This window comes from Canis lupus, chromosome 27 (genome assembly GCF_003254725.2).
Source record: "Canis lupus dingo isolate Sandy chromosome 27, ASM325472v2, whole genome shotgun sequence".
NCBI lineage: Eukaryota > Metazoa > Chordata > Mammalia > Carnivora > Canidae > Canis > Canis lupus.
The window spans coordinates 39,322,117-39,336,834 of NC_064269.1; the positions used below are offsets into that span (position 1 = coordinate 39,322,117).

At 49.9% G+C, this 14,718-nt stretch overlaps 1 protein-coding gene across 4 annotated transcripts in view; it reads left to right on the forward strand.

Moving 5' to 3' along the window:
• Positions 1–14,718, forward strand: part of ANO2 (anoctamin 2) — a 343,823-nt gene that overhangs the window by 122,362 nt on the left and 206,743 nt on the right. For all 4 annotated transcript variants that reach the window (XM_025461920.3, XM_025461921.3, XM_025461922.3 and 1 more), the window contains one exon: positions 6,772–6,836. In XM_025461920.3, coding sequence (XP_025317705.1) covers positions 6,772–6,836 — 65 coding nt within the window. The remainder of the gene's footprint in view (positions 1–6,771; positions 6,837–14,718) is intronic.

Here is a 14,718-nt window from a genome sequence, read left to right on the forward strand (position 1 = left end):
GTGGGCACCTTGCCCATGATAACACTGTCATGGTGAACAGAGAGGAGGCTTGGAAGACCTCTCACTCCCAAAGCCAGTGGCCCTGCTAAAAATGTATTATTATCCATGCCACCGTGGCTTTATTTTTGGGGGGGAGGGGTCATCTTTAGCTTATTCTTCTTGCCCTCAAGGCAGACAAGTGGGGTATAACCATGCCCAAGTTAAAGATGAGAAATCTGAGGGCGCAGGAGTCTCAGTCATGGTGATGCTCTGGGCAGCTGGGAATCAGAGGTGACAGTTAGGAGAGGGAAAGGCCCCTTTGGAAGGACCCCTCCTGTGGCAACCACAGCACCCGCCCCTACCATGCTCTCCAGGCCTTCCTGCCCAGATCCTGGTTCTTCTGCGTGGGTGTGCCCCCCCACCATGACATGGCGCTCTAAGGATCACTCGCCTCTTTAGTGGGGACTTCCCCATCTGGCTGTCAACCCCCTCATGCCATCCTCCCACCAGCTCCCCAGCCATCAGCCACTCTGGCGAGTGGAGGAGGGAGGGCAGGGGCAGGAGGGCTGAAGAATTGAAGCCTGAGGAGTTCCCCCCCCCACCCCAGCTCTGTTGTCTGGAAAATTATTCATCCCCCAAGTTGCCTTTTGAGCAGCCTTCTTTTTATCCTGCCTATTAGTCCCTGTTATGAAGTGTTAAGTATTAAAAACATAAAAGGTCTTTTCCAGAAATACTGCTGTGATTGCTTACACATGTCCCCTCTCTGCCTGCCCAGGGAATCTGCTGTAGTATTGCGATGTCTTAACCTCATCTGTTTTCTATCTGATGCTAATAGTCTCGGTGTTTAATTTCCTGAAAAGTCCCGGATCAGTTAAAGGAAAAGGAGGAAGCGTTTCTCCTCACATCTCACCTAGCTCACCCCAACCGTTTTCTGTCCTCCCACTCTCTCATTTCATGTTCCTCCCCTTTAAAGAGTGATCGCCACCACTGCCCACCTAAGATTCCTCCTGCTGAGTGGGTGGTGACCCCAGCCGTCAAGGTGGAGCACTTTACAGGAACATTCCAGGGACTAGGAACACACAGTAACTCCTGGGAGGGATCATCCAGACCTCTGTTATCTGCACAGAGGCAGAGGGAAGCGAATTGTAGACCATCTGAAGTATATGTTTACTTGTCTTCGGGATGCTGTTATGTTATTATTAGTGATACAGCCTCGTAGCACAGATTTTTTCTTTTCAGGAGATATTTTGCATAGGCCAGTAGAATGGTCCCCAGTGCACGGCCAGACTGGCGGAATGAGTAGTCTGGGAGGCAGGGAGAGACCAGCTCGGATGGAGCTGTGTCTTGGAGGTTAATTCCCAGAGCTGATGTCAAAAGGCAGCCAGCTGTCTTTGAAAGACAAGAAGCCCCTTTCTTGTGGCTTTGCTGTGGGTTTGCTGACCAGTCCTTATTCTCCTCTGCCTGCTGGAGTCCTGATTATGGAAATAGGCTTTGCTGGGGTGGGGGTAAGAGAATCCTTGAGAGAGGGAAAGCTCTTTTTTTTTTTTTTTTTTTTTTGCTCCCTGTCCATTTGGGTTGGAAAACTGATTCCTGGCAAGGTGAGGAGATGGTTCCAATGGCCTGAAATGATTGTCAAGTCAGGGCTAAAACCCTGTGCACAGCGCAGCCAGCACCCTGCAGGCGGGTACTCCGCACCCTGTGTATGGCAAGGGGAATTCTCAGCATTGTGCTGGCTTCCCTCCTTCCCGCAGTGTCATGGTGTATGGCTGGGGCCGAGAAGGATCCTCAAGAAGAAAGAGTCTAAACCTCTGAATAAATGCAGCATATTGATTTGTTTTAATTGTATTATAATAGCCTAGTGTTCTTGGAGAGGGCTGCAGGAAGGATTTTGGTTGGGTGCCAGGGAGAATCCTTGCATCTGTTGCTGGAGGACGTGGAGAAGGGTTGGGAGCTGCAGGGGGATCCCCCTCTGGGGGCCTCCAGAGGTGACTTGCAAGGGCATCGCAAGCTGCCGGTCCTGCCAGTTCCTGGATGTTCTCCTTTACTCTACCCTGCCACTTGTGCCTGTTCCCTGATCTCCCTGAGGCCCAGGCTCCTTGTGGGCAGATCCCAGGAAAGCCCAGAGGCCCCTGAGAATGCACTCTTCTTCCCTTCCAGCTTGCCTCGTGTAGTTGTGCGTCTTGATGACTCAGCCCTGGCCAGGGGCTGGAAGTCTCTCTCTCCGGTTCCTGGAGGGTAATTAACAAGACGCACCCTGCCTCGGGAGAACAGGGGGTTTCCGCCTTTCTAGAAAGCAGGGCAGCAGGAAGAGGAGCAGCTTGGATGTGGATGGTCCCCTCCCTCCAGCCACTGCCAGTAGCCACCTAGTTCCATGTTAGCCAAGACCTGCCTGCTTTTCTCAAGCACCCAGGGAAGTGACCGTAAGCATCTGAGGGCTCCCTACAGCATCCTCACCCACCTACAGGGGAGCCTGCAGCACATCACTGGACTGTGATTCTCTTTAGCAATCTTTAAACCCTGACTCTTGGATTTTCCAGCTTTTTTGGCAGGTGATTTTCTTCTCTAGTGGATGGTTATAAAGTGACCCCACTAAAAGGTGTACAAAGAGAGTCAGGTCTGTTTTTATGACCAGAAAGGTACTTTGGTTCTGGGTTTCACTTGAGGATTGATTTTTTCTCCTTCTGCACTAATTTTGCTAGTGGAGAAGGCCTAGGGAGTCAAAGCAACTTGCCAAAAATTCAAACAGTTCATTGCAAGATCTGGGAGTAGCCTTCCCTTCTCTTCCATTCACTTCACCCTGCCCCATCGCCACCTCACAGTTGGCTGCAGCTGGCATCTTTGTTCCTGGTGCAGGTCCAGCCCTCTGAGAAGCCTGAGGCCTTCGAGAGAGCCAGGAGTCTCAAACATCTTGCCGTTTTCTGGCATTGCAAGTGGTTTTAACAGTTGGGTTTTTTTTAAAAATAATTTTTAAAAAAGGTTTTATTTATTTATTCATGAGAGATACACAGAGAGAGACAGAGACATAAGCAGAGGGAGAAGCAGGCTCTCTGCGGGGAGCCCAGTGTGGGACTCGATCCCAGGACCACACTCTGAGCCAAAGGCAGGTGCTCAACCACTGAGCCACTCAGATGCCCCAACAGTTGGGTTCTTTTATGGTTTCACAAAATACTAAAACCAACTGACCCACTGTCAAGTGTGAGCACCAGGGAGCCAACTGGTTGCTTGAATGCCCCAATGCATCAGGCAGGGGGGTGAGTCCCTGTGGGTCATTGCTACCTAAAGGTTTGGGGTCAGGCCGACATGTCTGGAATTCCATCCAGGGCCTCTGATATGAGGCACTGTCCATTGAGAGGGAGCTGCAGACTTTCCCTAATCTATTCGCAGGCTTGGCCGGTCGTGAAGAGGACATGGTGTGGCTCTGAGGGAGAAAGTAGATTTGCTAAAACCTGCATTAGCAGTATCTAGACACTGCATATTTAAAGGGATTGTTACAAGATACTGTGGATGTCTTCCTGTACTTTACTCCACCACGCTAATCCCCGTGGGGCAGAGGCTCCAGAGCATACGTCCCTCCACCCTGATGGCTAGTCTGTTCTGGGACACTGCAGCCTGGGCTGTAGTAGCATGACCCACTTGGTCTCTAAGTATGTGTGAGTGAACATTTGTAGGAATGGGGAAGGGTCTACAGTGCTCCCCGCCTGTTTCCTTGCCTCCCCTGCAGGGAGGCATGAGCCAGCTTGGGCAGAGCATTTGGCCCTAACTGCCGTGTCCCTTCCCAGGTTTGGTGCTCTGTAGTGGCAGCTCCCTCACAGGGGCTGCCCCGTCACATCCTCTGTGCCCATACAGCCTGTCTTCACTGAGCTCACGCAGCTCTCTTGGCTCAGCCTCATCTGTATCCACAAACAGAATCTAGCTTTGTGCTTGGAGGGCACTATACTGAAAACGGGACCTCCAGATGTCCTTACAGCTCTCAGTGTGGGCCGGAGCCAACTGTACCCTACTGGTTCTCAGAGCATTTTTAGTTTTTCCCTCCCAGGCAGTGGCAGATAGGTGCTCTCAGGTTCAGGTTTTGGCTTGATATGTGACTCAGAGCGGAATCCATTCTGGAGCTGGAGGTTAGAGCCTATGAGGCAGGCAGTGACGACCCACAGCCCTCAGGGGAGTCCTTGCCCGTACCTCCTGACGCACACGGGCCTCCCTGTGGGCCACGGATGATGTCACTGTGACAGCTGGGTGCTGGTGAGTGCAGGGATTGCACTAGGAGAGGGAATAGAGACCCAGGGCAGCAGAAGCACCTGAGGTGTAAGGGAGGAGGAGATTTAATGATCATGCTGGAATTCGGTTAGGAGCCACCTGTCTGGAGGGAGCAGCATCCAAACTCATGGATTCACATCTTCCTCTGCCAGTCACACAACCCCCTTTTGTGTCTGGGTTTCCTCCTTTGCAGGGGGTGCCACGTGTGGCTGCAGTTTGCTCTCTCAGGGTCCGTGCAGTTTCAGGTTCTGCTTTGCCGAGAACCTGGAGATAGTATCACAATTAAGAGTCTACACCCATGAAGTAGGAATGCTAGTTCCTATGTCAGTTTGTGAAAAAATCATGTCTTTAAAGGGTCTTCAGTGAAAAGGATGGCTTCCTGGTGTTCAACTGGATATCCAAAATATCCAGTTAGAGCTGCTTCTCCTGGACAGAATTCCTTGTGAATTCTCTGTGATGTGTAAGGACGTGTGGTGTGTAAGGAGAACAGAGAACATAACAGGATAGCCAGTGTATTGCAAACCTGTCAATTCTAGACAGAGAATTTATTACATGCTAATGCCTTTTTCATGTGGGTATCTTGATGGTGCCTAATTATTTTATATATATATATTTTTAATTTTTATTTATTTATGATAGTCACAGAGAGAGAGAGAGAGAGGCAGAGACACAGGCAGAGGGAGAAGCAGGCTCCATGCACCGGGAGCCCGATGTGGGACTCGATCCCGGGTCTCCAGGATCGCACCGTGGGCCAAAGGCAGGCGCCAAACCGCTGCGCCACCCAGGGATCCCCGATGGTGCCTAATTATTTCATTTACCTTTGGATAATCTGTGAAGCTCGCTGGCCAGGTGTTTGAAACTGAAATGCGGTTAGTTCAAGAGTGACACGTAGGTTTTGTCCATGGGCTGGCTCTGCTAAAGTTGCTGTGCAAACATCACAAGATGACATGGCTTAATGTGGGGGTGTTGCCCCCACACCAGCACAGAAACCACTCTTGTCAAGGTCATGAGTGACCTTAAAGTCACCGAATCTGGAGGTCACTTCTCCATTCTCACCTGACCTGACCCATCAGCCGTGTTTGACTCAGCTGGTCATTTTCTTCTTTTTGAAACCAGTTGTCCTGGGGCTTCTGGGACACCACACACTGCTAGCTCTCCACATCGTTGGCTGCGCTTCTGTCTCCTTTGCTGCTCATCATCTCCTTGGTCTCTTAATGTTGCCACACCGGGGCCCCACTGTCATCCTCTTCTTTACCCACTTCCTCTCCCTTGGCGATTGCCTCCATAGTTTAATGACCTTACAAGTCATTTCCTGTCAGACATCTCCCAAATTTACATCTTCTTTGTAAAGTTAGGAGGTAAACACTCCTTTGAAATCCAGAGGCTTACACCCAGTTGCTTACTCAGTAGCCCCATTGGAATGCCTACAGGGCACCCAGACTGAGCTCCTGGTCCTATCCTTCCTCTCCGGCTTTTCCACAGCACATGGTGTCACCATTTACGCAGTGCCCAGGACCAGTCCTCCATCTCACCCCACATCCAATCTGACACTAAGTCTTACTCTACCATTAAAACATAATCATGATCACCTGCTGCCTCGGTGCTGAAGGCCGCCTTCACCTCCCCTGGACCAGTACAGAGACCCCTGCTCCTGTGCTAGCTCTCAGTCTCTTCCCCATACAGCAGCTGGCATGAGCGATCTCCAGTCCACACCAGATCATTCCTCCTCATGGCTGCATATCTCTCCCTGGCTTCCTTCACAGTACAAAGGTTTTAGCATGGCCTGCATGCCCCTGAGTGATCTGCCACCTTGGTACCTTCTGATGTTATCTCTGATTATTCTCCTCATGCTCACGCTGCCCCAGCCACCTGGCTTCCCTATTTCCCCAGGACATACCACACATGCCTTCCTCAGGGCCTTTGCACAGGAAGAGCATGCTTCTGCCAGGCATGTTCCTTTACTTCCTTCAGGTCTCAGCTCAAATGTCACCTTGGAGAGGCCTTCCTTTGCCATCTGCCTGAAATAGCACCCTACCCTACTGCCCTGCCCTTGGTGTTCTGCTCCCTTGCCTTGATTTAGTTTTCCTCATGGCATTTATAAATCTTGTATGTTGATGTGTTTCTGTTTGTCCCCATACATCAGGGCATAAGATCTATGGTAGCAATGACTTTGTTTGGTTTACAGCTGTCTCCAGCGTCTGGCACGTAGTAGGTGCTCAATAAGTACTTGTTTAAGGAGTGAATGAAGGAATGCCAGGCTCTCCTTTGCTGGACTAAGCCAGGCGAGGGAGTGAAATGTGGGGTTATAACTGGCAGGTGTAGCAGGCACTGCCCCGGAGTGTGGTGAAGGTCACTTTTATTATGTGGGGAAGGGAAGTCAGCCTGTGTGGCCTCCTGCCTTTGGATACCTTCCTCCTGGATGTCTTGTGAGAATTTTCCTAGAAGCTGGGCTTTGAGTATAAAAGTTTGACTAGCTAAGGTGGACTGAAAAAATGGTCCCCTCAACCTCTAATCTGTTTCCCTCTTTTTCTTGTTTAGTTGCTGTATCAAGAATGGGCACGCTATGGAGTGTTTTATAAGTTTCAACCTATTGACCTCATCAGGTAAGATGTGGGGGGGCACTCTTGGGAGGACCCTAGAGTTGCAAATCCTGAAAGATACCCATCAACCCTCTTAACCCTTGGCATTCAGTCTACTGACCAAGCAGAGGCACCTGCTTTTCTGGTCTGTGATAATCCTGCTGTATGTCTGATGCCTGGGGAAGCAGCACAAGGACAGAGGGTGGGTAATAGGGTCTGTTTTGGGGCAGCAGATAATGTAATTGACATATCATGACTTCTGTCTTGAAGTCTTCAGCCTATGGTCTCTTTCCTTGCCTGCTCGTGTGTATGTGTGTGTGTGTGTGTGTGTGTGTGTGTGTGTATGCAGTTATCACTCGTCTATTGTCCTTCACATTTGTCCTGGAGGATGGGGTAAAGCAGATCCTTGGGTTATGCCCAAGTTATGCCACGGTGTTGACCAAGAGAAGGGAAGACCTGGCAAATCACATGAGGACTAAGCTGGCTGGTCTAAGAGTGAATGTCAGCTTTTTCTGGTTTCTCCACATTAGAAGGGAGAAGAAACAGAGTCTTGGGATCCCTCCCTTCAGTGCCACCCTCCTGGTACCTTGGGAGTTTTCCTAGCTTCTACAGAAGATTAATGAAAGTCCTTTGAGAGAACTTACTAGAGTGCTATAGGTCTGACTAGTCTAAATGGGTCGAGGGCTTCAGAAACTCAGTGGGCCCTTGGAGCCCAGCATCTTTCCCAGCTGGAATGTTGGGAGGCACCACTGTGCAGTGGGAAAGCATGGGCTGAGAGCGGAGGCTGAGCCCACCTAGGGGCTATTGCTTCTTTGGGAAAGCCACATTCCCTCTCTGGTCTTCAGGATCCTGCTTATCACAAATTTGGGGAAAAATGGGAGACTGACCTAAGGGATCAGTGAAGAAACCTGGTAGCCCATATTCATTTGGAAAAGATGGGGACTTTTGGCCCATGACTGACATGATGGACTCACTGCCACACGGTCACCTGTGGCTCTTATAATGAGCTAATTAATCAGCCGGTAAACACAGAGAGTGTTCCTGGCTAATTGCCCTGGGCTGGGATTGTGAGAGGGGCAGCAGCCAGAAGGACTGTGTCCAGAGGGAGGAATTCCAGCTTCTTCTTGGAAGAAGAAAGCAGCCTGGGGGCCGCAGTTTGGGTAGGTTCACCTCCCACCCAGAGATATGATGGCCCTCCCAGGGAACTGGGAGCTCGGTTTGGACGTCTCTTGACGGCAGGTGTTTGTTACAGCTGAAGACCGTTAACTGAAGTGCTGGGGTCCAGAGCAGGGCCACGGGGTGCCTGTGACTGAGGCTTCCTCACCCTGCACCTCCCATTCCTGGGCCGCCTTGTATGAAGCATGGGCCACCTAGACTGTTCTCTGGGCCACACCAAGGCTGTTTCCTCCATGCTTGGTGGGCTTTGATCTTCCTCTCTGCATCCCAAGTGGCCACCCACTCTGTCGCCTGTTTTCTCCAACTACTCATTCGTTTTTTAAAAATATGATTAAAAAATAAGAACTCTCCCTACCAGAGAGCCTTGTCTGTCCCCCCCCAGAGACCTCAGGTGACTGGCTGCCAGCTAAGTGGGAAATGGCTCCAATGTGCACTCAGTTTTGGCCACCAAAGCAGCCTCACCTGCAGTGGAAGAATTGCCTTTGGAGCAAAGCCCTGCTCTGGGGCCTGGCGGTTCCTGAGGACACAGAGCTCAAATCTGTCTAGACGGGGCATGGTGTGCTGCAGAATTGGAGGCTGTCCACTGCTCCTCACACATCAGATGGCTCAGGGAGCTCCCATAGCCCCTGGGCGAGGCCAGCAGCCTGGCTGGTTTGGCCAAAAGGGAGGAAGGCTGGAGCCTCAGGCATCTCTGAAAGGCTGGCTGGAGGGGAAGGGAAGGGGAGGCTGGATAGTATGCCGGGGGGGGGGGGGTTCCGGGGGGGCTGCTGTCTACCCAGTGGTATAAGAAACTCTGACCTGGAGCCGCTGGAAGGAAAAAGTGACAGTAATTGGGGGGTGGGTGGGAGGGAAGGGCCGGGGCATTAGGGGCAAGCCGAGTAATAGGTGGGTAAGCGAGGTGGCAAGCAAGAACACATTGCTAGAGGGTTCATGAACAGGGAGAAAACAGGGTGCAGGGTGTGGGCCACGGCTACCCGCACTCAGCAGGTGCCACCCGAAACTCATGTTACAATTGCCTTCCAAATGGCCCAACTCACTTTTTCTGATTCTGTCAAGGCCACCTCCTTCCTCCTCTTTGTCGGCTGTCCTTTCTCCTTTCCCACGGCCTGCCCTGACGCCAGGTCCTGTGGGTGCTTCTCACTGCCCATTCTCTCCAGCGGCTTCTCCATCTTTCCTGCCGCCACCTGTCGGGACCCACCTGGCCCATGGAGTCCAGCCGGTGGCTGCCTTCCCTGAGCCGTCACCGGCCCCCACACCGGGTCAGTGCTGTTCTGTTGCTACTTTACTAACGTGGACTATACTCTCTTTGTGCTGCATGTAGAAATTGCACCCATATGTTTGTGTTGAAAGATTGGCAGAAGCAGGGGAGTCTTACAGAAGTTAGAAATGATAATTGATACAAAGCTTACTAGGAGGTATTCCCGCCTATTTCCTTGGACACTCAGCTCCTTATTTTCAGTGCGGAGCTTCTGTTCCTCCTGTGGATTCCCAGTGCTCCTCCCTTATGCCAACCATTTGGAACATTCTAAAGCATTGAGCAGTTGGGAACTCAGTGGAGCAGTGTGGGGAGGGCGGGGAGAACTGTTTGCGTTTTGAAAGCCCCAGAACTGTCTTTCCCCTTCCACAGGCCTTCAAGCCTAAACTTGCAGTTTGGGGTTTGAGGCTCCTTTCCTAGGTGTTGCAAGTGGACAGAGGGGAGGCAAGGCACCCTTCCCTGTACCTTTCACCCCTGCCTCCTGCTGCTGCACCTTCATTCATGCCCAGCAGGCTGCACTGTGAGTCTGCTGATGACTGGTTCCCAGCCCAACAGGGCTCTCCAACCCTGGATCCTATCTTTGCTCTAGAAAGCTTGGGTGGGGCGTGAGCTGAGTGTGTGTGTGTGTGTGTGTGTGTGTGTGTAAACGTTGCCTGGAAAGTTCTCCAGGGAGGTATCCAGCAAGGATGCCACTCACAGTAGTTCTCTCTGGCAACTTCTAGCCAGCAGCACTTGTGCCCTGGCAGGAACACAGCTTATGACCAAGACAATGGATGAAATGATGCCTTAGCTGCAAGTAAATGACTCCTCTGGTCCCTTAGGAGCCATGAGAGGGTCCTCACAGCCAGAAAAGTAGATTTTTTTTGCCTATATACTGCTCTGGGTTTACTCCCTAATATCCTAGGAGGGAATCAGTCTTATTTTCTGGGGAATCGGGGGACTTGGGGCCTCTTGGATTTGTACAGATGTGACCCACTATTAGTCAGGGCCATGACCTGTCTTTTCACTAAGATTAATGTCTGCTCACAGGCTGATTTTCTTAGCAGGAAGGTTTTAATATGGATGAGACAAAGGTTTTAAATCTGAGTCTGATTAGCTCCTGTGTTGAAGCTGATCTACAAAATTTTTGTTTTTAACCCTGGCCACGGGCTGCATATGATGGTGTGAGAAAGAGAGGAGGTCCAGAAGTCTCCTAAGCTTAGCATGATGGCAGCACATTGGCTTTGGGGAATTCACCCAGGGGATAACACGAGGGCACCATAGCGTTTGCTGTACGGAATCAGGAATACAGTCTGGAGAGGAGTGATTCCCTTTCAGGAATGCCCACTTCATGAGGGAGGCTTCCTAAAAATCAGGCCCTGGGCATGAAACCCATCCAGGTGGCAGCTCTGGAGTTCTCTTAGAAATGTCCTGGCTTGAAGCCTTCAGTTATGAACACTTCCACAGTGGCTTGAGAGTGATTTCTATGGGGTTGTACCATCTCAGGAGCCTTTGGGCCTCATCTGATGAGACGGGTGGCCCTGTGTCCCCACCTTGCTACATACACATCTTTGTCACCTTAGAATCCCAGATCTTTCTATCCTAGTCCGTGGGGAGCCTGTCTGGAGCCTTGGCATCATAGGAGCTGCCTTTCCCTCCTCCTACATAAGACAGAGGGCCTTGTCCTCCCCAGAGTTCTCCAGGACAGCCTCTAGAAGGCTGTGTGATTTGATCCATTCCCTCTTGGTCTCTGGGCCCCACTTCTACCCTCCTGAAATGTGACCCATCTAAATCCCTCCAGAAGGAAGACAGAGGAAGCCACATTCTTTCTTAGGAGGCTTCTCAGCAGGCCAGGCTCAGGGAGGACCAGCTGCAGCTGGTTTGGGGGAGGGAATGGAGAGTAAAAAAATGTTGATCAACCTGTGATTAATTATTTCCTGAGCCCTGCTGCCTCCTCCTTGATCCTTCTCTGGGATGTATAAAGGCAGTTCAGTCCAATGCAGTATAAGCATTTACTGATGCTTACGGTGAGCAAGTCTTTGTGCTAGGCAGCATGAGGAGGTGAAGTGAATCCAGCAGTTATGTAGGGAGGTAGGCATATGCAAGGCAGGATGAAGTGAGGGCTTATAAGGATTATAACATAAGTACAAACCTAATACTGCAGGGCAACAGATGAAGAGTAATTGCTACTAGCAGAATAAGGGAAGGCTTCCTGGAAGAGGTGGCCCTTGAATTAGAAATGCTCCTTTCTGAAAAGCTGAGGTTAAAGGCCATGAATGTGTCTTCATAGCCAGCTTGGGCTACTCCATATATGGATTTACTGTTTAGCCCGCTATCAATGGCCAGAAATCCCACTGACCCAAAGTCAGATCCTTCACAACTATTGATTATGAGTGGTTTAGGTCAAAAGTTGACTTGTGTAGATTCTGTGCCAATCTGGCCCACGTCCCTCATTCTGCCCTGTGAGTTAGAGAATCCAGTGTTGAAGTTGGTGAGGCTAGATCCAAGGGAGGGGAGGCCAAGGAGAGGTGCAATATAGGACTAGACCCTGGTGTTTGCATGGGTCCCAACATTTGAAGTATTGGATTTAGCTGGGAAGCATTTTGCAGGCTGGAAAGAATTAGCATCTTGTGGGCCTGAAGAATGTTCCTTTTCCTTCCAGAGGTCGAGAGGTAGAGTAGACATGGAACAACAGGCTGTAGCAGATTAAGGCAGGGCCAAAACAAGGATGGTAATGTTCTGTGCTATTATATTCTGGCCCATTTTACAGATGAGGAAATAAGTTAGGCTGTTTATTAAGTCTAGCGTCTCCTCCTGGGGGAAAGCCTGTGGCCTGTGACCTATAAGGAGTTGGAATAAAGTGTTCTCCACTCTAGGCTGTACCCAGAGGCTGGCTTGGTCATAGTAGGGCAGCCTCTCAAGTTTCAGAACAGCCTTCCATGGATGGTGGCTCCTGTTTCAGATCAAACTCTTCATTCTGCCTGGAATGTCAGCCTTATGGTACAAATGGTGGATCCCCAGCACCAGGAAGCTACACACACACACACACACACACACACACACACACACACTTCCCAGGCCCACCCGGAATTCCATGGGCAGCACTGAGGTAGGACCAGGCTGTACAGCTCACAGCTCATTGCCTCCTTGATTCTTTTCTATCCAACATCCTGGGGAGGAAGAGAGGCTGCTATTATTCTAAAAATATATGGCAAGCTATATACTGCACGTCCCTTTGGTCCCTCATGAGCAACGAACTCTCAGTTACCCACAACCACCGGTACCAAACCGTGGCACAGAGAGGTGGATGGCACTTAGGGGTCAGCATCTTGAGGCCTGGCCTGGAGCGAAGGGATGGAGACTTGCTCTCTCACAGCATATTCATCTAGCAAATGCCCAGCCTTGGCTTGATTTTTCTTGTAGTAGAGAGCACATTGCCTCAGGGGAAGCTTGTTTCTCTGCTGGACGTTTCTAGCCACTAGGAGGTCATGGAACCAGAGAAGTAACTTTGCTGGTTTCCCTCCTTTTGATTCCAGTTCAGCTTCCAGGAGCTCAGTCCTTTAAAAAATGGAAAAGAACTCTTGTGTCCCTAACGGCTCTCACGTACCTGAGGTGTTTTTTTTTTTTTTTTTTCTGTACATATATAACACTCCCAGGCCTTTCTGCATGTCCTCATGTGACACGGGATGCTCAGCAGCAGCATCGTCCCAATGCTTCTTTTCTGGGCTCAGTGGCCTGGGAAACTTAGAGCAGGGTCCTTCTACACACCTTACCTGGTGTAGGGGAACCAACACATATTTTCCATTGACCATATATCAGATGCTAGTGCCGGGCACATGGAAATGAACTCGAGGTCAGGGTCAGACCTCTAAGCCTGTAGATGACCCCTAGTTTTTCTGGGAAATGAAGGGACAAGCTGGTGGAGAAATTTGCAAAAAGCAACTGTGAGGCTGTAAAAAATAGCACATGGAAGAGATCATGAGGGGAAACTAGGAAACTGGGACCCCCAAACTAGTTATCTACGGTGATGGGCTCAGGTGAATTGGCTATGCCTAAGGCAAAGATTATTGGGGGTGACCATAACTATTTCTGGGAATATCCATGTGATGCGTTATGGCACTCGAAGACCCTGGAAATTGTCAAGACCCACTTTTAGGATCACATCACTTACCAAATCATGGCAAAGCCTCACGTGTGTCTAAGGTCATCACACCCAAGGAAGAAACTCAGCTAGACTAGAAATAGTTCAGGGAAGAAAAAGCGAATGTGATCAGAGATTTGGAGAGGATGCATCTGAAGACAATCTTAAACAAATAAGAGCTCCCTATCCAGGAAGAAAATGGAGAGGGAGCGAGGCTGCCACTTACAAAGTTAGAGGATGGATAGAGCATGCATTGAGTCCTGGCTTAGGGACACTCCTGTAGACTAGGAGCAGTGGGTTAAGAATGAAAAGAACTTTCTTTTAGCTCCAGCTTTGTTTCCAGTTGATGTAATGTCTGGACAAGCCATTTTCTCCTGAACCTCAGTTTTCTTGGCTATGAAATAGGGACTATACGACCTGTTCCACATGGCCCACGATGTTATTTTGAAGACTGTGATAAAGTATCACACAAATACTGTGATGATGGACATAGTCTTGGTTAAATAAAGGCATTATTTATCCACTCCCTAGAGGAAAACAATAATATTCCCTAAGCTGGCAGGATTTTGCATAGCTCTCCAGCTCAGGAGTTTTGACAAATACTGTATAATCATAAGACTATGTTTGTTTTGTTTTTACAGTAAATCAATGCATTTTAACCATGTACCTTTGTGTGTGGGCTCCCAATGATCCTGCAAAGTGGGTATTCTTACCTCCATTTTACAGATGAGGATACTGAATTCGGTGAGACAAGGAGCTTCCATAAGCCACAGAGCCAGCCCGTCTGGGGTTCAAACCAAGGCCTACCTGACTCCAGAAATGATTGTTTTTTTGTTTTGTTTTTTTCCCTTGTAACATGTGGCTGAAGGTTACACAGAGCAAGCTAGGTTTCCAGCTATCTGATGTTAAGCTCTGAGGGAAAACTGGTGTGGGGTCAGTACCACTCTGGTCAGTGGAGCTCACTGGCCATAGTCAGCCTCTGCCTTACAGTGGGGTTGTTGTCATGAGCATTCCCCTGTGCATAGCAGGAATGATGGGCCACTCTTAGCTTGTTGAGCTGGATAGAATCATTTGTGCCTCTGTTAGGCAGAGAATGCCATGTTTTTGATTTCTCAATTCCACTTTTTATAGTTTTTTTGTTGTGACATCTTCCATGTTGTCAGCTGTCACTTCTTGTTTTTGTCAACTTAGTAGCTCTCTCCATGGCACTACTGTATTGCGGGGTCTCAGTTGTAGGTTTCACAACAGACACCCCCACTGGTTTGCACTGGGCTCTGGGGGAGACTCTTCCGTGGCCTGTCCCAGTGTCTGGCTCCTGTCCAATGTGGGATTTTGTGGAGGCTCTGCCTCTGTCA